The sequence below is a fragment of the Somniosus microcephalus genome, unplaced genomic scaffold (assembly GCF_052327205.1).
Source record: "Somniosus microcephalus isolate GS21.2 unplaced genomic scaffold, FLI_Smic_1.0 unresolved_chr1, whole genome shotgun sequence".
NCBI lineage: Eukaryota > Metazoa > Chordata > Chondrichthyes > Squaliformes > Somniosidae > Somniosus > Somniosus microcephalus.
In genome coordinates this window covers 145,594,252-145,617,691 of record NW_028225179.1, presented here as the reverse complement: position 1 = coordinate 145,617,691, position 23,440 = coordinate 145,594,252, and the positions used below count along the sequence as shown (strand labels likewise).

Sequence of the window (23,440 nt, the reverse complement as noted above, 5' to 3'; positions counted from 1 at the left end):
TCAGACCTCACCGTCTGCGGCCTCTTGCATTGTTCCACGGAGGCTCAGCGTAAGCTCGAGGAGCAGCACCTCATCTTCCGATTAGGCACTTTACAACCTTCCGGATTCAATATCGAGTTCAACAATTTCAGATCATAACCTCGGCCCCTATTATATTTTTATATATTTTTATCCACACCTTTGGTTTGTGACTTTTCCTTTTTTCTCTCCCACATGGCAACTGTCTCTCATTCTGCCAGCGCATTTCACACTTCATCTAGAGCCATCCTTTGTCTCTTTACCTGTCCTTTTACCATCTCGTCTCACCTTGAATATCTCTTAATCTCTCTTCACTTCCCTTTTGTTCTTTCATCCCCATTTCCCAGCCCCCAAACTGGCCTTTTAATCTGTTTCATTTCCTGCCTTTTCTCTCAGTTCTGAAGAAGGGTTTCGACCTGAAATGTTGACTCTATTTCTCTCTCCACGGATGTTGCCTGGCCTGCTGAGTTTTTCCAGCGTTTTCTGTTGTTATTTCGGATTCCCAGTATCCGCAGTATTTTGCTATCGTATTGGTCTTTGACTTGTTGGAGCTGAAGGATGTGGTGGGCCTTGGGTTGTTCTACAAATCTGGGGGTGATTTTCCCAGCCCCGAGGAGGCAGGTTTGGAGGCGGGACAGTTGGCAAAATGGGAAAAACTGAGGGCGGGTTTGGAACCCGCCTCCAACCCACCTCCGCGCAATTTTGTCGGAGGCGGGTTTGATGGGTGTGTTTCGGTCCCGCCTCCATCAATTGGGAGAGGGAGTTAAGACCCTTAAATAATAGTTAAGGGCCTCTATAATCCTATTTTGACAGGCCTTTGTTATTTTGCCACATTCTTTGCGTGTTGCACGACCCTCCTAAACCACGCCAGTTAATCCTGGCGGGTTGACAAGTGGGTGGCCTCCTCACAGCTGCAGCTCCACCATTAAAACAGAGCTTTCATCAGGGAGCAGTTGCAGGTGGCAGAACTTTTGTTCCACAGGTCTTTCAGCACTTTTACCGAAGTCAGAAGTGCTGCAGCTTCTATCTCTCAACTGTGGGACCTCCTTGGAAGACCCTCTCCCCGCTTGGACTGTGCGCTTCCCCAACGTAGGAATCTGCCAGCAGCATGGGAACCATTTATTTCCTTTCACCATGGAGCTCAGATTCGGATGAGGAGCAGCCACGGCAGCAGCAGAACCAGGCAGCTCAGCAGCAACAGCAGCAGGAGCGCCAACCTCCTGCTCACCCACCTGATGCTGCACAGGGCAGAAGGCGCCAGCGCATGGAAGCACGTCGCCGCAGGAGATAGCCCCCTCTCAGGGTTTACAGACAGAGGATGAGCTACCTCAACCTGAGTGAGCAGTAATGCCAGAGGACGCTGAGACTTTTGTGAGGGGTTGTCGAAGACATCTGCGCACTGCTGCACCAACACCTGGAGCCCAGAGGAGCGGGTGGACACCCCTTACCAGTGGCTGTCAAAGTCACCACCGCACTCAACTTTTTTGCCTCAGGCTCCTTCCAGGGATCATCAGCAGACATCAGCAGAATCTCCCGGTCGGTCGCCCATAGTTGCATCATGCAGGTTACCGCTGCCCTTTTTGCAAAGGCCCACAATTACATCCACTTCTCAAGGGATCAAGCAAGTACAACCACACGTTTGCTTGGCTTTGCAAATATGGCAGGCATGCCAATGGTGCAGGGCGTGATAGACTGTACACATGTGGCCCTTAGGGAACCCCATCACAACCCAGCTATCTTTGCCAACTGCAAGGGTTTCCACTCCCTCAACATACAGCTGGTGTATAACTACAAGAAGGAGATTTTGCATGTTTGCTCCAAGTTCTGTGGTAGTTGCCATGACTCTTTCATCCTGTGGAACTCTAGTGTGTCTCCGCTCTTCAATCCGCCAAATCAACTTAACGCATGGCTCCTTGGTGACAAGGTCTACCCCCTGAAGAAGTGGCTAATGACGCCAATCAGGAGGCCAGCTAACGAGGCTGAGGAGCGCTACAACGCCAGTCACATTGCGACCAGGTCCATCATTGAACAAACCATTGGCTTGTTGAAGATGCAATTCCGATGTCTTGACAGATCAGGTGGAGCCCTGCAGTATTCAGCAGCCAGGGTCTCCAGAATGGTCATGGTCTGCTGTGCACTGCACAACATGGCACAGCGTCGTGGCTTGCCACTTCCTGATGAGCAAGTGACTCAGTTCATAGCCTCCTCAGATGAGGAGGAGGAGGAAGACCGAGCGGCAGTTTATCGACCAGCAGCAGTGGCAGCACGCGAGCACATGGCTGCCCATGATGCAAGGGATGCACTCATCCTGGCCAGATTTGCATAGGTTGCCCATTGTGGCACATGTGCTTGGCTCCTTCTTAACACATGATAGACAATGGACATGACTCTGTGGCCTCCTTTCACTCTGACTACCAACCTGACCATGCAAGTGTCGCGGAGCCTGCAATGTGGAGCTGCCTAAGCTGAAATAACAGATGCCATCACGCCAACAGTTTGCCATCACCTAATTTTAATACATTCACACAGGAATGGCATTTCATCAATAAACAGAAACAATCACCCAATCTGCACACAGACCTGGAGGTTATATCCCTTGCCAGCTGGACCTGCACAGCCTTGGTTTCTTTGGGAGGCCTCATCCTCCCAGATGAGGGGAAGAGCACCTCCCTGCTAGCTCTCGCCCCCTCAACCAGCCTCATCCGAGAATCTCGGGGAGGCCCTTGCCTTGGAGCTGGCCAATCTTCAAGCAGAAAAAAGTTTGGAGGTGGTGTACCATCGACCAAAAACCAGTGGAAGAGCCGAGGCAGCAAGCAGCCCTTAAATGAAGCTGGATAAGTGACATCAACAGAGGCGAGTTTCAGTCCCAAAACATTAATTGGCCCAGGGGAACCCATACCTCTGAAATTAACTGGCCAATTAAGGGAAAATCTCAAATTTTTCCCACCTCACAGTGGAGGCAGGTTTGGAACCCACCCAAACTGAAACCCGCCTCCATTGGGAAAATCGCGCCCTCTGTTTCTGCTGGGTGCCTCGTGGATGACTAGTTTTGGGCTCCTGGATGTGTTCTTAATCTGTTCCATGTAGCATAGGTGGTAGAGCCACATTACACTGGGAGGGTGTGCTCAGTGTGAAGAATGTGCAGTCTGAATTCCTATGAATGTGACCATCGAAACATAGAAACATAGAAGATAGGAGCAGGAGTAGGCCATTCGGCCCCTTGAGCCTGCTCCGCCAGTCAATGCGATCATGGCTGATCATCCAAATTCAGTACCCTGTCCCTGCCTTCTCCCCATATCCCTTGATCACTTTAGCCTTAAGAAATATATTCAACTCCTTCTTGAATACATTTAATGAACTGGCCTCCACCGCCTTCAGTGGTAGAGAATTCCACAGGTTCACCACTCTCTGGGTGAAGAAATTGCTCCTCATTTCTGTCCTAAATGGCCTACCCTTTATCCGTAGACTGTGTCCCCTGGTTCTGGACTCCCCAACCATCGGGAACATCCTTCCTGCTTCTAGTCTGTCCAGTCCTGTGAGAATTTTATAAGTTTCAATGAGATCACCTCTCATTCTTCTAAACTCCAGCGAGTACAAGTCCAATCGACCAATCTCTCCTCATACGTCATTCCTGCCATCCCAGGTATCAGCCTGGTGAATCTTCGCTGAACTCCTTCCATGGCAAGAACATCCTTCCTCAGATAAGGCGACCAAAACTGCACACAATGCTCAAGATGTGGTCTCACCAAGGCCCTGTACAACTGCAGCAAGACATCCTTGTTCCTGTACTCAAACCCTCTCGCTACGAAGGCCAACATACCATTTGCCTTCTTAACCGCCTGCTGCACCTGCATGCTTACCTTCAGCGACTGGTGCACAAGGACACCCAGGTCTCGTTGCACTTCCCCTTCTCCCAATCTATTGCCATTTAGATAATAATCTGCCTTCTTGTTTTTGCCACCAAAGTGGATAACCTCACATTTATCCACGTTATATTGCATCTGCCATGTTTCTGCCCAATCACCCAACCTGTCCGAATCATCCTGGAGTTTCTCGACATCCTCCTCACAGCACACACTCCCACCCAGCTTTGTGTCATCTGCAAATTTGGAGATATTACATCTAGTTCCCTTGTCCAGATCACTTATATATATTGTGAATAGCTGGGGTCCAAGGACCGATCTTGCGGTACCCCACTAGTCACTGCCTGCCACTCGGAAAAAGACCCGTTTATTCCAACTCTTTCCTTTCTGTCTGCCAACCAGTTCTCTATCCAAGTCAGTACCTTGCCCCCAATCCCATGTGCCTTAACTTTACACGTTAATATCTCATGTGGGACCTTATCGAAGGCCTTTTGAAAGTCCAAATACACCACATCCACTGGTTCTCCCTTATCTATTTTACCAGTTACATCCTCAAAAAATTCCAGTAGATTAGTCAAGCACGATTTACCTTTTGTGAATCCATGTTGACTTTGTCCGAGCCTGTCACTGTTTTCCAAGTGCTCTGCTATTACATCTTTTATAATGGACTCTAGCATTTTCCCCACTACCGATGTCAGGCTTACCAGTCTGTAATTCCCTGTTTTCTCTCTGCCACCTTTTTTGAACAGTGGGGTAACATTAGCTACCCTCCAATCCATGGGTACTGTTCCAGATTCCATCGAATGTTGGAAGATGATCAGCAATGCATCTACTATTTCTAGGGCCACTTCCTTAAGTGCCCTAGGATGTAGATTATCAGGCCCTGGGGATTTATCGGCTTTCAATCCCATCAATTTCCCAAACACCATTTCCCTACAAATACTGATTTTTTTCAGTTCCTCCCTTTCATCAGAACCTATGTTCCCCAGCATCTTTGGGAGCTTATTTGTGTCTCCTTTGTGAAGACAGAACCAAAATATGTATTTAGTTGGTCTGCCATTTCTTTGTTCCCCATTATAAATTCCCCTGATTCTGACTGCAAGGGACCTATGCTTGACTTCACCAATCTTTATATCTTCACATATCTATAAAAGCTTTTACAGTCAGTTTTTATGTTCCCTGCAAGCTTACTCTCATATTCTATTTTCCCCTTCTTAATTAATCCCTTTCTCCTCCTTTGTTGAATCCTAAACTGCTCCCAATCCTCAGGATTATTGCTTTTTCTGGCCAATTTATATGTCCTCTCCTTGGATCTTATGCTACCCCTAATTTCCCTTGTTAGCCACGGTTGAGTCACCTTTTTTGTTTTATTTTTATGCCAAACTGGGATGAACAAATTCTGTAGTTCATCCATGTGGTCTTTGAATGTTTGCCATTGCCTATCCACCGTCAACCCTTTGAGTGACATTCCCCAATCAATCCTACCCAACTCGCATCTCAAACCATCGTAGTTTCCTTTATTTAAATTTAGGACACTGGTCTCTGAGTCAACTACTTCATTCTCCATCTTAATGAAGAATTCTATCATATTATGATCACTCTGACCCAAGGGGCCTCGTACAACAAGATTGCTAATTAATCCTTTCTCGTTACATAATACCCAGTCTAAGATGGCTTGATCTCTAGTTGGTTCCTCGACATATTGGTCCAGGAAACCATCCCATAAACACTCCAGGAATTCCTCCTGCACAGTATTGTTACTAATTTGGTTAGCCCAATCTATATGTAGATTTAAGTCACCCATGATGACTGCTGTGCCCTTATTGCACGCTTCTTTAATTTCCCTTTTAATGCCATCCCCAACCTCCGCCTTACTGTTTGGAGGTCTATATACCACTCCCACTAACGTTTTCTGCCCCTTGGTATTTCTCAATTCTACCCATACAGATTCCACATCATCAGAGCTAATATCCTTCTTTACAATTGTGTTAATCCCTTCTTTAACCAGTAATGCTACCCCACCTCCCTTTCCTTTTTGCCTATCTTTCCTGAATATCGAATACCCCTGGATGTTGAGCTCCCAGCCTTGGCCATCCTTGAGCCACATTTCCGTAATCCCAAACAAATCATATTCGTTTACCTCTATTTGCGCAGCCAATTCATCCGCCTTATTACGAATGCTCCTCGCATTAAGACACAAAGCCTTCAGGTTTGTTTTTTTAACGCTCTTAGACCTATTAGAATTGTTATTTTCTGTGGCCATGTTTGGTTTAAACTGTTGATTTCTCTGACTGCCACTTTTGTTTTTCTCCTTCCTATCTTTTGCTTTTATCCTTGTTTCCCTTTCCTTTGTCTCCCTGCTCAGATTCCCAACCCCCTGCCATTTTAGTTTAAACCCTCCCCCAGAGCACTAGCAAACACTCCCCCGAGGACATCGGTTCCAGTCCTGCCCAGGTGCAAACCGTCCGGTTTGTACTGGTCCCACCTCCCCCAGAATCGGTTCCAATGTCCCAGGAACTTGAATCCCTCCCCGTTGCACCATTCCTCTAGTCACGTATTCATCTGAAATATCCTTCTATTTCTACTCTGACTAGTACGTGGCACTGGTAGCAATCCTGAGATTACTACCTTTGAGGTCCTATTTTTTAATTTACCTCCTAACTCCCTATATTCAGCTTTTAGGACCTCATCCCGGTTTTTACCTATATCGTTGGCACCTATATGCACCACGACAACTGGCTGTCCACCCTGCCCTTCCAAGATGTTCTGCAGCCGCTCTGAGACATCCTTGACCCTTGCACCAGGGAGGCAATACACCATCCTGGAGTCTCGTTTGCGGCCGCAGAAACGCCTATCTATTCCCCTTACAATAGAATCCCCTATTACTATAGCTCTATCCCTCTTTTTCCTCCTGTCCTGTGCAGCAGAACCACCCCTGGTGCCAGGAAGTTGGCTGCTGCTGCTTTCCTCTGATAAGCCATCCCCCCCAACAGTAATCAAAGTGGTGTATCTGTCTGAGAGGGGGATATCCACAGGGGACCCCTGCACTACCTGCCTGCACCTAGTACTCTGCCTATTGGTCACCCCTTCCCTTTCTGTCTGTCCAACCTCTACCTGCGGTTTGTCCAACTCCCTAAACATGCTATTCACGATGTCCTGAGCATCGCGAACGCTCCAGTATGCATCCAATCGCAGCTCCAGCACCGCAATGCGGTCTGTCAGTAGCTGCAGCTGGATGCACTTCCTGCACATGTAGTTGTCAGGGACACAGGAATTGTCCCTGAGTTCCCACATAGTGCAGGAGGAGCTTACCACGTGGCCAGGCTGTCCTGCCATGACTTACCCTTTAATTAATTGAAATTAATTTAAATCAAATTAATCCCACCAATTACACTACAGTGAAATGGTTTACCAACAGTCCCCGCTACACCAGAGAGACCTTAGTAACTATAAACCACAGAGTTTAAGTTTAAAAGGAGAGAAATACTCACCAACCAATCACCTACCTGCTTTCTGGTAACGTCACACTTCAATTACTTTTTATTTCTCTCCCCACCTCTGAGCTCGGAGACTGCAGATTAGTAAACCTACCTGGTCTCGGAGCCGCTTTTAAACCCGCCGCCTCGGTCGCCTCGTTCCCTCGCAGGTCCGCCTGCCTGCCGATGCTGCTCTGAGGCTTACCTGGTCTCGCAGCCACTTTTAAACCCGCCGCGTCTGTCGCCTCGTTCCCTCGCAGGTCCGCCTGCCTGCCGACGCTGCTCTGAGGCTCATGAACGGATATGTTTGTAACAGGTCGGTTTTTCAGGATAAGGTGAAGTAGGTTGTTCGCTCATGTTGGTTTTCTCACCGCCTCACACAGGCCCAGTCTGGTAGCTACATCCTTCAGCACTCGGTTAGCTCGGTGAGACGTGTTACGTTAAAGTTTCCTGCCCAGAGTGCATTCTGTGTGCTTGTTTCCCTCGGTGCTTCCTCCAACATTGAATCCTGATTCATTAGTTGAGGGGGCAGTTGGTGGTGATCAGTTCAAGGTTTCCTTGGTCTTTTTGTGACACAAAGCAACAAGACTTCATGGGGTCTGAAGTCAATGTTGGGGAGTCCTAGGGCCACATCCAGCCAATGTTATACCGTTCTGCCCCCTCCTCTGGTGGGTGTATTTTGTCAGTGGAGCAGGACATACCCAGGGATGGTAATAGAGGAGTCTGGGTGTCTGGCTGATGGGATTCTGTGGAGAGAGAAACAGATTTAACATTTCAGGTCGATGGCCTTTCATCAGAACTGGAAAAAGTTAGAGAGTTGATAGGTTTTAAGCAAGAACCGAGGGGGAGAGGAGGAAAGAACAAGAGAGGTCTGTGATCGGGTGGAAGGCAGGAGAGATTAAATGACACAATGGATGATGCTGCAGGACAAGTGGGGTGGTAATGGGACAAGTTAAGAAAGAAAACTGAGTCTAGAGGTGCTGTAAACACCAACAGCAGAATCATTACCAGAAGCTGCTGTCTGAAAAAATGGGAGTAGTGGTTATGGTCTGAAGTTGTTGAACTCGATGTTGAGTCCGGAAGGCTGTAAAGTGCCTAATCAAAAGATGGGGTCCTGTTCTTCGAGCTTCCGTTGAGCTTCATTAAACAGTGTCGGAGGCCGAGGACAGTGATATAAGCGTGGGGCGGACCAGAAGTTCAGGGTTACGCTTGTGGACTGAATGGAGGTGTTCAGCAAAGCGATCACCCAATCTGTGTTTGGTCTCCCCAATGTTTGGTGAAGGCATCATGTTGGAGGTGGCAGAAATGACGGAGGATGACCTGTCGAATGTGGAGGCTGGAGTTGTGGAAGGTGAGGACAAGGGAAACCCTATCGTGGTTCTGGGAGGGAGGGGAAGGGGTGAGAGCAGAAGTGCGGGAAATGGAACGGACACGGTCGATGGCCATATCAACCACATTGGAGGAAAATCCTCGGCTAAGGACAAAGGAAGACATATCGGAAGCACTGGTATGAAAGGTTGCTCAGTCAGAACAGACGAGATGGAGAAGGAGAAATTGGGAGAATGGAATCGAGTTCCTACAGGAAGCGGTGCAGGAGGAAGTATAATCAAAGTAGCTGTGGGTGCCAGTGGGCTCTTTGTCAACAGCCTATCCCCAGAAATGGAGATAGAGAAGTTGAGGAAGGGAAGAGTCGGGGATGGACCATGTGCAGGCATGGAAATTGGAAGCAAAGTTGATGAAATTTTCCAGTTCGGGGCGAGAGCAGAAAGCAGCACCGATACAGTGATCAATGTATTGGAAAAAGAGGTGAGGGAGAGGACCTGAGTAGGACTGGAACAAAGAATGTTCTAAATCACAACCACTGCACCCATGTTTTCAAACGGCAGCTTCTGGTAATGATTCTGCTGTTGTCGTTTACAGCTCCTCTAGACCCATATTTTGTTCTTTTACTCGTCCCAGTACCACCCCCTCTTGCCTTGCACCATTATCCCTTTTGTCATTTAATCTCTCCTGCCCTCCACCCGATCACAGACATTCCCTTTTGTTCTTTCCTCCCCTGCCTCTCTACTTGCTTAAAACCTGTTGCCTCTCTAACTCTTTCCAGTTCTGATAAAAGGTCATCTACCCGAAACGTTAACTCTGTTTCTCTCTCCACAGATGCTGCCTGGCCTGCTGAGTATTTCCAGCATTTTCTCTTTGTATTTCAGAATTGCAGCATCCGCAGTATTTTGTTTTTGTAATGATGGGACTCTGTGTCAGGCTATTGCTTAACTAATCTGTGGAAGATATACTAATTTGGACATTCTTCTCCTGCTGTTGATGACTTTGCAGAGTTGACTGGGAATTGTCGGAGTCTTGTCCTAGCTGTTGCTGCTGGCTCCGTCTGATATTTCTTCAATTGTTCTGTTTTGTAGCGGTTGCTTTACATGTTGTGCAACCAAAGACATGTTCAGACCAGACTGGCAGCAGGTTCACTGAAGGAAATTAGTGAACTAATCTGTTTTTTGCAACAGTCTGTTAACCACTTATTTCCTGCCCTTTTCTGGGCGGTGGTTTATAATGTTGCTGCTCGAATCAGGAATTGAAACTGAAATTATTTCACTTTACTCTGTTCACCATTTTACTTGGAGCACAGTGCAAGGTGACCAGTCCTTCGAGATGGAAGGTGATCTCTCCTGTACTGTGTGCCATGATCTGTATAAAGACCCTGTCTTACTCGACTGTGATCACAACTTCTGCCGATCCTGTATAACCCGGTACTGGGAGAGCGCTGACACCGCCGCCTGTCCTGTCTGTAGAAAGGAGACTTCCTCCAGGGACCTGAGACCCAACCGCATCCTCGCCAACATCGTGGAGACTTTTATAAAAAGTGATCAAAGTGCTAAAAGTCAGCAGGAATGCAGCCGCCACAAGGAGAAGATGAAGGTTTTTTGTAAAACTGACAATCAGCCCATCTGTGTCGTTTGTCAGATTTCAAAAAGTCATCAAAACCACGAGGTTCTGCCACTGGAAGAAGCTGCTGAAGAGTTTAAGGTGAGACACCGTGTAAAATAAAATAGACACGGGTAACAGAATCCTGAACAGGGAGCTCTTTAGATAATGTGTTTATTTATTTAATTACTCAGTCCTTACACGGACTGCTATTTGTATCGCTGCTGAAGGAACCAGGGACAGGAAGTGAGAGTTTCACTTTATTCTAAACAACATTTTAATAGATCAGTGTAAATTGATCAGCCCTTGGAATGCAGAGTGAAGTCTCTTGTACAGTATGTTATCAGATCGATACCGATCCTGTCTCCATGACAAGTGATGATCTGTGGAACGTGTCTCCTATTTATATTCCAGATGTGAAGTGTTTAATGTCGACATGAACTTGTTAAACTTCCTCCAAAGCCTCCCGAACAGCGCAAAGTTTCAGCGATCGGGTAAAACAACAGGGACCAGGAAACAGAAGCAGACCAATTACTCTAGTATTTTCTTAAAGAACAGAGGCAGATTTAACAGGAAAGCACTTGAGAAGTTAAAGGGAAAGGGATAGAGTGGAGGAGAAGTAAGGTGAAATAAAACCCCTGTGTGAATTAGGTGACACAGCACACCACCAGAGACCAGATACAGCAAAGAAAACCCCAGAGAAGTAAAAGGTGAAAATCGGGATAGTGGACAGAAGGAAAATTAAAAGGGAATGTTTGGAATTTAAATAAAGTATAACCTAAAGGGACAACAGGAGAAATAGAACAAGAAAGGGAAACAGCTGAGAAAATTAAAACTAAGTGTAAGCTTTTTATTTCGCAAGACCAATTCTTTTGAAAGAATTTGGAATAAGTTTACGAAACACACAAACTCATGCAAGTTTATTAAACACACAAACTCATGCAAGTTTATTAAAGACACACACTCATGCACATCAAAACAATAGCCTATTGGTATCCTATGACTCTACTCGTTTACAACTCGTAAGGTAATGGGTTAGATTTACACAGACTAGTACTTCCCTGAGTTCGGCCTTTTTCCTTGCTTCTTTGTCTGGCCTGTAGAGGGAGAGCTTCTTGTTCTTCCGCCTGGTCCGAGAGAGAGAGTGAGAGAGAGAGTGCTATGTAAGCTTTGGCAATATGGTTCTCTGTAAACTTTCATGCCAATAAAGCATTTGAATTGGAATTGGAGAGAGAGAGAGCCTTGGTTCCTCGTCTTTATATCTTTTTAAAGTTAATTGTCTTCTAGTTTAAATTCTTAAGACGCCACGATTGGGTTTTAGATTCTGGCCGTTCTTGATTGGCTTTCCTTTGAACATGTGTCAGTCTGCAGTGGCTGGTGCCATTTCTTGCGTAAGTTAATTGTTTGTTGACACCTTTTAGTGGCTCTTGAGTTTCGATGGTGAGTTTCGATGTTGTCTCTGTGGGGGGTTATCCTGTTATGCAGGTTTTCTTTGTTAAGTTTCGTGCTGTTGCCTTACCCAGGGGAGATCTATACACAAATTTGTCTTTATCTTATATTAATGGTCTTGAGACCATCACACATACAAAAGATATATTTTTATTCTTACATAAGATGGAGCCCATGAGGTGTGGTTATTGTGCAATATTCATAAAGGAGAAAGGGGGATACAATACAAAGGTGAAGAGATATGAAAAGTGTCTGTTAATCAGCAGCTTAAAAAGGATTTCTGACCTTTGAGGTGCAGGAACTTGCAGGGAGAGAAATCAAGAGATGTCCTGAGGTTGAGTGGATAGAATTCGATTCAGTAAGTGATAAGGCCAGGATAGGATCAGACCTGGAGAGGGCACCTTCAGGGACTGTAGCAGGAGACCAGTACAGTCAGCAGCAGATTCTCATCATAGAGGGACACGTGCTGAAGGGAGCCAATGATAGGGGAATGCTGGATGGATTGAAGTTATTGAAAGAAGCAAGATTGGTCAGAAACCCTGTGAAGATACTCGAGATTATAATTAGTGAGCAGATACCAGGCACTGCCCAGTTTTAAAATAATTCTCAGGATGTGTGCATTGTTGGCAAGGTAGCATTAATTGACCTGAGAAGGTGGTGGTGGACCTTGTGAGCCTCTGTAGTCTTATTCTTTGGACAGTTTATACAACTGAGTGGCTCGGCCACTTCAAAGGACAGTTAAGAGTGAACCACATTGGTGTGGGATTGGAGCCACATACAGGCCAGACTGAGTAAGGACTGCAATTAGATTTTTACCACAATCTGACAACTTCATGGCCACTTTTACTGGTACCAGCTTTTTAAACTGAATTCAAATTCTCAAACTGCCATAGTGAGATATGAGCTCAATTTCCCTGGAGTATTAGTCCAGTAACATAACCACTAGGCTACTGTAGGTAGAAGGTCATAAGGTCGTAGAAGGAAAGGCAGATAGAAAACTAGAGACAGCCAAACAAAGATACAGTTTGCAGGTCACAGTGAGATTGTAGTCGTAGGTGATTGTTCACTAAGAAGGTGGCTGGCCATTCGTGTCTTCAGGACAATACCTGCAGGATGTGAGCTGTCAACCTGGAACGAGAGCAATGCATAGAATTACATAGAATTTACAGCACAGAAACAGGCCATACGGCTCAACAAGCAAGAGTCTAAGCACCGCCCCTTGACATTCAACAGCATTACCATCGCCGAATCCCCCACATCAAAGCCAGTGTTCCCGTCTCTCTTGACCAACACCAGTTTGCCGATCGTGCAAACAGATCAACAGAGGATGCAATCACAACTGCTCTACACTCTGCACTGAATCACTTAGACGGTAAAGAGACCTACATCAGAATGCTCTTCATAGACTACAGCTCAGCATTCAACACTATCGTCCCCAACAAGCTGGCCACCAAACTCCACACTCTTGGCCTGAACACTTCCCTCTGCAACTGGACCCTGGACTTCCTAACAAACAGACCCCAGTCTGTCAAATTAGGTAACCACACCTCCCCCCCCGACCCTGAACACGGGGGCCCCACAAGGATGTGTGCTGAGCCCCCTCCTCTACTACCTCTTCACCCACGACTGTGTGGCTGTTCATGGTTCCAACACCATCATCAAGTTTGCAGATGATACCACGGCAGTAGGCCAGATCACCAACAACGATGAGTCAGCCTACAGGGAGGAGGTCCAGCATCTCGTGAAGTGGTGCGCCGATAACAACCTGGCCCTTAACATCAAGAAAACCAAAGAAATCATTGTGGACTTCAGGAAGTCTAAAGGCGGAAGTCACACCCCCATCCACATCCATGGGGCTGTGGTGGAAAGGGTGGACAGCTTTAAGTTCCTCAGAGTCCACATCACGGAAGACCTCTCCTGGTCCCTCAATACCTCCTCTCTGGTGAAGAAGGCCCAGCAGCGCCTATATTTCCTAAGGAGGCTGAAGGGATGTAACCTGTCACCCCTGATCCTCTCTAACTTTTACCGCTGCACAATAGAGAGCATCCTGACGAACTGTATCACAGTATGGTATGGCAGCTGTAGCTACTATGACCGGAAAGCCCTGCAGCAGGTAGTCAAAACTGCCCAACGCATTACCGGCACCCGGCTACCGACCATAGAGCACATATACCAGAAACGCTGTTTACGGAGGTCACGGACCATCATCAAAGACCCTACCCACGCCACCCACAGTCTGTTCGCCCTCCTGCCATCTGGGAGACGCTACAGATGCATTCGCACCCAAACAACCAGATTTAGGAACAGCTTCTTTCCCAGGGCTGTCATCCTACTGAACTCCACAAATAAACTCTAAAGCCTGCACATCTGCCAATGCACTTTATTATGGTTATGTTTATGTTAATGTATTACAAGCCAAATGTATGTTGAATGTTTAAATGTCTTAATCTAAATGTACACTCTCGGGAGCCGCAAGCCTACATTTCGTTGTACTGCACTTGTGCACTAACAATGACAATAAAGTTGATTATTATTATTATTATCAACAACATGGGGGACACCATTGACCAGAAACTTAACTGGACCAGACACATAAATACTGTGGCAAAAATAGCAGGTAGAGGCTAGGTATTCTGTGGCGAGTGTCTCACCTCCTGACTCCCCAAAGCCTTTCGACCATCTACAAGGCACAAGTCAGGAGTGTGATGGAATACTCTCCACTTGCCTGGATGAGTGCAGCTCCAACAACACTCAAAAAGCTCGACACCATCCAGGGCAAAGCAGCCCACTTGATTGGCACCCCCTCCACCACCTTAAACATTCACTCCCTCCACCACCGGTGTACCGTGGCTGCAGTGTGTACCATCTACAAGATGCACTGCAGCCACTCGCCAAGACTTCTTCAGCAGAACCTCCCAAACCCGCAAATTCTTCCACCTAGAAGGAGAAGGGCAGCAAGCACATGGGAACACCACCACCTCCAAGTTCCCCTCCAAGTCACACACACCATCTTGACTTAGAAGTATATTGCCGATCTTCATCGTCGCTGGGTCAAAAGCCTTGAACTCCCCAGCTAATAGCACTGAGGGAGTACCTTCACCACACGGACTGCGGCAGTTCAAGAAGGCAGCTCACCACCACCACCACCTTCTCAAGGGCAATTAGAGTTGGGCAATAAATACTGGCCTTGCCAGCGACACCCACATCACATAAAACGAATAATAAAAAAAACAGTTCCATGCCTTGTTTATGCTCCACAAGAGCCTCCTCTCACCCTATCACTGCACCCACTCCCTGTGGTACAGAGTTCCCTCTCTGGGTAAAGAAGTCGATCATGAACCCTCCCCATTGTATTTACTAGTGACCATCTTACATACATGACCTCCAGCCTTGAGCTCTCCCAAGTGGAATCATCCGCATATTGTAATTATCCTGTAATTTGTGCTTTGGCGCTTTTCAAATCAAGAGATAACGTGACCATAAACATTTTACATCAGCAGATTTGGATTGTTCAACAGTCTGGGTAATTTAGATAAAGTGCTTGGATTTTTGAAATGCTTCCCCTTTAACACAGGCTTGTGTTTGTATTGATGTTGCAGAAGAAAGTGAGAGTTTCACGTTATTCTAAAAACCAGTTTACAGATCAGTACAAAATGATCGGCCCTTTCACTGCACGGCACACTCTGTAGTGCTGTAAAGATCCTGGTGTAGGTTGTTCACAGGGAGTAACAGGATATATTGTACACTGAGGGAGTGGGATCACAAGACGTGGCAGCGCTGGATGAAGGATTTGAGGTTTGACAGTGCTGGGTTTAGAGAGCCATTCATGGGGAATACAGTATCGGCCCAGGAGTCCAGCAGCTGAAAACAATGTTGGTGCAACAGGTGAGGACAAAGGGCAAAAACTGCCACGGCCACAACAGGGGCATCAATTGTAGATGTGGTCACACCAGATAACCAGAGAACGGCACATCAGGGCACATAGTCATGGCTGCAAAAGGAGCACCAATACTAGCAGAGGCCACACCAGAGGGGAAACCGAGCTACAACTGCACCAAGGGTAGAGATGAGTAAAGCAAAACTCAAACCCAGGCCCCTGAGAGAGGTTACGTGGAGAAAACTTACTGGATCTACATCCAACAGGAGTTGGGCCAATTTATGGGTAAATTTAACTATTGCTTGCTAACTATATCTTCGTGAATTTCAGGTGCGCCACGTCACGCATTTGGCTTGTACAGAGAAACTGCACCTCCCCCTCTCCATCAACAACAGAAAATACTTCAACGTAGAATGATGGAGCTGATAATAAAAACAGAAAATGCTTGAAATAAATAGCAAGTCAGTCAATATCTGTAAAGAGCAAAGGCAGGTTATAATGTTTTGGATAGGTCCCCTTCACCAGTCACTGCAAGGCTTCAGACCTCACAGCTAAATCTATCTTGCTTACAACCATAGGGTCGTGTGGGCTTGATGCCTACATATATAAAACTGTAGCCGGGAAAAAGTAGTATTGGTAAAGAAGCTGTCCTGTGCTTCAATGGCCAATATGGCAATTAGCTGATTTATTAGGGCAAAGCTACTTGACAATCAGGCTGCTTCAGTCTCTCTTTTGTTCTGTGCCTGATTCAGAACAAACATTTGATTATTGTTAATCCTGTTGGAGAAGTGAGTTGAATTATTCTGGGTTCTATTGACATTTGTACATCAACCAAGCTTCACACTTGCTGTTCATAGAAATATAGAAACATAGAAGATAGGAGCAGGAGTAGGCCATTCGGCCCTTCGAGCCTGCTCCGCCATTCAATGAGATCATGGCTGATCATCCAAGTTCAGTACCCTGTCCCTGCCTTCTCCCCATATCCCTTGATCCCTTTAGCCTTAAGAAATATATCCAACTCTTTCTTGAATATATTTAATGAACTGTCCTCCACCGCCCTCTGTGGCAGAGAATTCCACAGGTTCACCACTCTCTGGGTGAAGAAATTCCTCCTCATTTCAGTCCTAAATGGCTTACCCCTTATCCTTAGACTATGGCCCCTGGTTCTGGACTCCCCGGCCATCAGAAACATCCTTCCTGCATCTAGTCTGTCCAGGCCTGACAGAATTTTATAGGTTTCGATGAGATCCCCTCTCAATCTTCTAAACTCCAGTGAGTATAAGCCCAATCGACACAATCTCTCCTCATACGTCATTCCTGCCATCCCAGGTATCAGCCTGGTGAATCTTCACTGCACTCCTTCCATGGCAAGAACGTCCTTCCTCAGGTAAGGCGACCCAAACTGCACACAGTACTCAAGGTGCGGTCTCACGAAGGCCCTGTACAACTGTAGCAAGACATCCTTGTTCCTGTACTCGAACCCTCTTGCTACGAAGGCCAACATACCATTTGCCTTCTTAACTGCCTGCTGCACCTGCATGCTTACCTTCAGCGACTGGTGCACAAGAACACCCAGGTCTCTTTGCACTTCCCCTTCTCCCAATCTATTGCCATTCAAATAATAATCTGCCTTCCTGTTTTTGCCACCAAAGTGGATAACCTCACATTTATCCACATTATAGTGCATTTGCCATTTTTCTGCCCAATCACCCAACCTGCCCAAATCGTACTGGAGTTTCACGATATCCTCCTCACAGCTTACCCTCCCACCCAGCTTTGTGTCGTCTGCAAATTTGGAGATATTACATCCAATTCCCTCGTCCAGATCATTAATATATATTGTGAACAGCTGGGGTCCAAGGACCGATCCTTGCGGTACCCCACTAGTCACTGCCTGCCACTCAGAAAACGACCCGTTTATTCCAACTCTTTGCTTTCTGTCCGCCAACCAGTTCTCTATCCAAGTCAATACCTTGCCCCCAATCCCATGTGCCTTAATTTTGCACGCTAATTTCTTATGTGGGACCTTATCGAAAGCCTTCTGAAAGTCCAAATACACCACATCCACTGGTTCTCCCTTATCTGTTTTACCAGTTACATCCTCAAAAAATTCCAGTAGATTAGTCAAGCATGATTTACCTTTTGTAAATCCATGTTGACTTTGTCCGATCCTGTCACTGCTTTCCAAGTGCTCTGCTATTACAGGAGAAATGTGGAACTTGTTACCACAATGAGTAGTTGAGGCAAATAGCATAGATGTATTTAAAGGGAAGCTAGATAAGTACATGAGGGAGGAAGGAATAGACGGTTATGCTGATGGGGGTAGATGAAGAGGGGTGGGGGGGTGCTCCTGTGGAGCATAAACACCAGCATAGACCAGTTGGGCCGAATGGCCTGTTTCTGTGCTGTACATTCTATGTAATTGTATCAGTTTCTAGATGCTTGTTATGTTATCTGTATATTACTAAAAATCTTGTGGAGAACACATAGTGGCTGTCCTCAAACCTACTTCCTATTATCACCATTTTTGGTTATATTTTTGTGTCACCATTTCCCATTGTAAAGTGCCCTGTCAGCATTGCTATGATGTAGTTGCAGACTCTGCACTCTAGGAGGCTCTGTGGGGTGAGTTTCTGAATTCTTTCTCCCAATTCCACCACCAGCTTCCGAATGGAAAACAACGATATAGAATCATAGAGGCACAGAAGGAGGCCATTCGGCCCAGCGAGTCTGCGCCGGCTCACTGCAGAGCAATGTATTCAGTCCCATTCCCCTGCTCTATCCCCGTAGACCTGCAAGTTTATTTCCCTAAATTTCCTATCAAGTCTCCCCTTGAAAACATTGAGTGTCTCCGCTTCCACCACTTCCGTCGACAGCGAGTTCCAGGTCCTCACCACTCGCTGCGTAAAAAAGTTTTTCCTCACATCCCCCCTGTACCTCTTGCCCGAAACCTTAAATCTGTGTCCCCTAGTCCTTGTACCATCAACTAGTCGGAACAACCTTTCTCTGTCTAGCCCATCCAAAACTTTCAAAATCTTGTACAACTCTATCAAATCACCCCTCAACCTCCTTTGAAAACAAATCCAGCTTCTGCAACCTGTCCTTGTAGCTAAGATCCCCCATCCCCGGAACCATTCTGGTAAATCTCCTCTGCACCCTCTCAAGGGCCTTCACATTCTTCCTAAAATGTGGTGACCAGAACTAGACACAAAACACCAGTTGTGGCCTAACCAGCGCTTTATAAAGATTCAGCATAACTTCTCTGCTTTTGTACTCAATACCTCTATTTATGAAACCCAAGATCCCATATGCTTTGCTAACCACTCTCTCAATATGTCCTGCCACCTTCAGGGACCTATGCACATTAATTCCCAAGTCCCTATATCCCTGCACACTCTTTAAAACTGTGCCATTAAGTGTATATTGCCTCTCTCTGTTCCTTCTGCCAAAATGCATCACCTCACACTTTTCCATATTAAATTTCATCTGCCACTTGTCTGCCCATTCTACTAGCCTATCTATGTCCTGTTGCAGTTGATTGGTATCATCATCACTGATTGCCACACCCCCAAGTTTGGTGCCATCGACAAATTTAGAAATTGTATTCTGTTTTCCAATGTCCAAGTCATGTATATATATCAAAAAAGCAGTGGCCCCAGCACTGACCCTTGGGGAACACCACTGTCTACCATCCTCCAGTCTGAAAAACAGCCATTTACCACAACTCGCTGTTTTCTGTCCTTAAGCCAATTCCTTATCCAAGCTGCCACTGACCCACCTATTCTATGAGCCTCAATTTTGTTAATCTGCCTTCTATGTGGTACTTTGTCAAACGCCTTCCTAAAATCCATGTAGACAACATCCATTGCATTCCCTGCATCAATCCTCCCTGTTACTTCATCAAAAAATTCAATTAGATTAGTCAAACACGATCTCCAAGTGCCCGTTAATTTTTTCCTTGATTATTGTTTCTAAAACTTTACCCACCACTGATGTTAAACTGTAGTTGTAGTTACTAGAATTGTTCTTACACCCTTTCTTGAACAATGGTGTCACATTTGCCACTTTCCAATCCTCAGGCACCTCCCCCGCATCTAGGGAAGATTGGAAAATTATGGCAAGCCCTTCCGCTATCTCCTCCCCCACGTCCCTTAGCAACCTGGGATGCAAGCCATCTGGACCAGGCGACTTATCCACTCTAAGCATACCCAGACTTTCTACTACATCCGGCCTATCAATTTTCAACCCTTCTATTGCTTCTACCTTTTCCGCTTCTACCAATATTTTGTCAGCATCCACCTCCTTAGTAAACACCGATACAAAGTACTCATTGAGTATTCTAGCCTTGCCCTGCGCCTCTCAGCATATATCACCTTCATTGTCCTGAAAAGGTCCCACCTCGCCTCTTACTACCCGCTTACTGTTTATATGTCGGTGGAAGATTTTTGGGTTCCCTTTTATGTTAACCGACATTCTAATCTCATATTCTCTCTTTGCGAATCTTACTTTTACCTTCACTTCCCCTCTCAACCTATTGTATTTGGTCTGGTTCTCACTTGATGAATTCACCTGACATGCATCATACACCCTCTTTTTTTTGTTTCAACATCTTCTCTATCTCCCTCGTCATCCAAGGAGCCCTTGCTTTGGCTCCCTTACCCTTCCCTCTTGTTGGAATGTACCTAGCCTGTACTTGGAACATCTCCTCCTTAAAGATCACCCATTGTTCCATTACAGTTTTTCCTGTCAGTCTTTGGTTCCATTTTACCTTGGCTAGATCCTTTTGCATCCCATTGAAGTTAGCCCTATTCCAGTTTAGAAGTTCCACTTGAGATTGTTCCTTGCTCCTCTCCATTGCTAATCTAAATCTTATGAAACGATGATCACTCGTACCCAAATGTTCTCCCACAGACACTTGGTCAACCTGGCCCACCTCATTGCCCAGCACCAGATCCAGCAATGCCTACTTCCTAGTTGGGCCAAGAACATACTGGAAATTCTCCTGAAGACATTTCAGAAATTCCTCCCCCTCCTTTCCCTTTACCATAGCATTATCCCAATCAAGATTTGGGTAATTAGGTAGCAGCAGAATTGTATTCCACCATAATCTGTAACCTCATGGCCCGGCATATCCCTCACTCTACCATTACCATCAAGCCAGGGGACCAACCCTGGTACAATAAGGAGTGTAGAAAAGCATGCTAGGAGCAACACCAGGTGTACCTAAAAATGAGGTGCCAACCTGGGGAAGCTGCAACACAGGACTACATGCATGCTAAAAAGCGGAAGCAGCATGCTATAGACAGGGCTAAGCGATCCCACAATCAACAGATCAGATCAAAGCTCTGAAGTCCTGCCACATCCAATCGTGAATGATGGTGGACCATTAAACAACTAACGGGAGGATGAGGCTCCATGAATATCCCCATAAGAACATAAGAACATAAGAAGTAGGAGCAGGAGTAGGCCATACGGCCCCTTGGGCCTGCTCCGCCATTCAATAGGATCACGGCTGATCCGAATCTAGACTCACGTCCACTTCCCTGCCCTCTCCCCGTAACCCCGAATTCCCTTATCTGCTAGGAAACTGTCTATCTCCGTTTTTAATTTATTTAATGTTGCAGCTTCCACAGCTCTCTGGGGTAGCAAATTCCATAGGTTTACTACCCTCTGAGTGAAGAAGTTTCTCCTCATCTCAGTTTTGAAAGGGCAGCCACTTATTCTAAGATTATGCCCCCTAGTTCTAGTCTCACCCATCAGTGGAAACATCCTCACCGCATCCACCCAATCAAGCCCCCTCACAATCTTATATGTTTCGATAAGATCGCCTCTCATTCTTCTGGACTCCAATGAGTAGACGCCCAACCTAGTCAACCTTTCCTTATACGTCAACCCCCTCATCTCCGGAATCAACCGAGTGAACCTTCTCTGAACCGCCTCGAGAGCAAGTATATCTTTTCTTAAATATGGAAACCAAAACTGCACGCAGTATTCCAGGTGTGGCCTCACCAATACCCTGTATAACTGCAGCAAGGCTTCCCTGTTTTTATACTCCATCCCCCTTGCAATAAAAGCCAAGATTCCATTGGCCTTCCTGATCACCTGCTGCACCTGCATACTAACTTTTTGTGTTTCATGCACCAGGACCCCCAGATCCCTTTGTACTGTAGCACTTTCTCTCCATTTAGGTAATAACTTGCTCTTTGATTTTATTCTGCCAAAGTGCATAACCTCACACTTTCCAATATTATATTTCATCTGCCAAATCTCTGCCCACTCACTTAGCCTGTCTATCTCCTTTTGCAGTTTTTTTATGTCCTCCTCACTCACTACTTTCCCTCCCATCTTTGTGCCGTCGGCAAACTTGGATATGTAGCACTCGGTCCCTTCCTCCAAATCATTAATATAGATTGCAAAGAGTTGGGGTCCCAGCACTGACCCCTGCGGAACACCACTGGTTACTGATTGCCAGCCCGAGAACGAACCATTTATCCCAACTCTTTGTTTTCTGTTAGATAGCCAATCTTCCACCCATGCCAGTATATTACCCCCAATCCCGTGATTTTTTATCTTGATCAGTAATCTTTTGTGTGGAACCTTGTCAAATGCCTTTTGGAAGTCCAAATACACTACATCCACTGGTTCCCCTTTATCCACCCTGTATGTTACGTCCTCAAAGAATTCGAGCAAATTTGTCAAACATGACTTCCCCTTCATAAAACCATGCTGACTCTGTCCTATTAAATTATGTTTATCCAAGTGCTCTGTTACTGTTTCCTTAATAATGGACTCCAACATTTTGCCACAGATGTTAGGCTAACTGGTCTATAGTTTCCAGCTTTTTGTCTACTTCCCTTCTTAAATAAGGGTGTTACATTAGCAGTTTTCCAATCTGCCGGGACCTTTCCTGAGTCCAGGGAGTTCTGGAAAATAATCACCAATGCATCCACAATCCCTACCGCCACTTCTCTCAAGACCCTAGGATGTCGGCCATCAGGTCTGGGGGATTTATCCGCCTTAAGTCCCATTATTTTACCGAGTATCATCTCCTTAGTGATTTTAATTGTGTTTAGCTCCTCTCCCCCCATTGCCCCCTGTTTGTCCAGTGTTGGGATATTTTTAGTGTCCTCTACTGTAAAGACTGATACAAAATATTTGTTCAGCGTCTTTGCCATCTCCGTGTTCCCCACCACTAGTTTCCCGGTCTCATCCTCTAAGGGACCAACGTTCACTTTAGCCACCCTTTTTCTTTTTATATAGCTGTAGAAACTCTTGCTGTCTGTTTTTATACTTTTTGCTAGTTTACTTTCATAATCTATCTTCACTTTCTTAATTAATCTTTTAGTTATTGTTTGTTGGCTTTTAAATGCTTCCCAATCTTCTATCCTCCCACTAGATTTGGCTTTGTTTTCAGTCGGATACTATCCTTTATTACTTTACTAAGCCACGGATGGCTGTCTTTTCTTTTACTCCCCTTTTTCCTCAGTGGAATATATTTATCTTGAAAGATGTGAAATATCTTCTTGAATGTAGACCACTGCTCTTGTACCGTCTTACACTTTAATCTGTTTTCCCAGTCCACTTTAGTCAATTCTACTCTCATACCTTCATAGTCTCCTTTATTTAAGCTCAGTTTGAGATCCAACTCTCTCACCCTCAAACTGAATTTGGAACTCAACCATATTATGGTCACTCATTCCAAGGGGATCCTTTACTAGGACATTTTTTATTAATCCTGTCTCATTACACAGGACCAGATCTAAGATTGCTTGCCCTCTGGTTGGTTCAGTTACATATTGCTCAAGGAACCCATCCCTAATACACTC

The 23,440-nt window shown here is 45.8% G+C and overlaps 2 protein-coding genes across 2 annotated transcripts in view; one reads left to right on the top strand and one right to left on the bottom strand.

The window, feature by feature from the left end:
* LOC147096194 (E3 ubiquitin-protein ligase TRIM39-like) overlaps positions 1-23,440 on the bottom strand; it is a 546,064-nt gene that overhangs the window by 243,608 nt on the left and 279,016 nt on the right. The gene's annotated exons all lie outside the window — the stretch shown is intronic.
* Positions 9,958-23,440, top strand: part of LOC147096196 (zinc-binding protein A33-like) — a 42,716-nt gene continuing 29,233 nt past the window's right edge. The window contains exon 1 of the mRNA XM_085975064.1: positions 9,958-10,390. Within this exon, the coding sequence (XP_085831190.1) occupies positions 10,016-10,390 (375 nt within the window). The 5' untranslated portion in view covers positions 9,958-10,015. The remainder of the gene's footprint in view (positions 10,391-23,440) is intronic.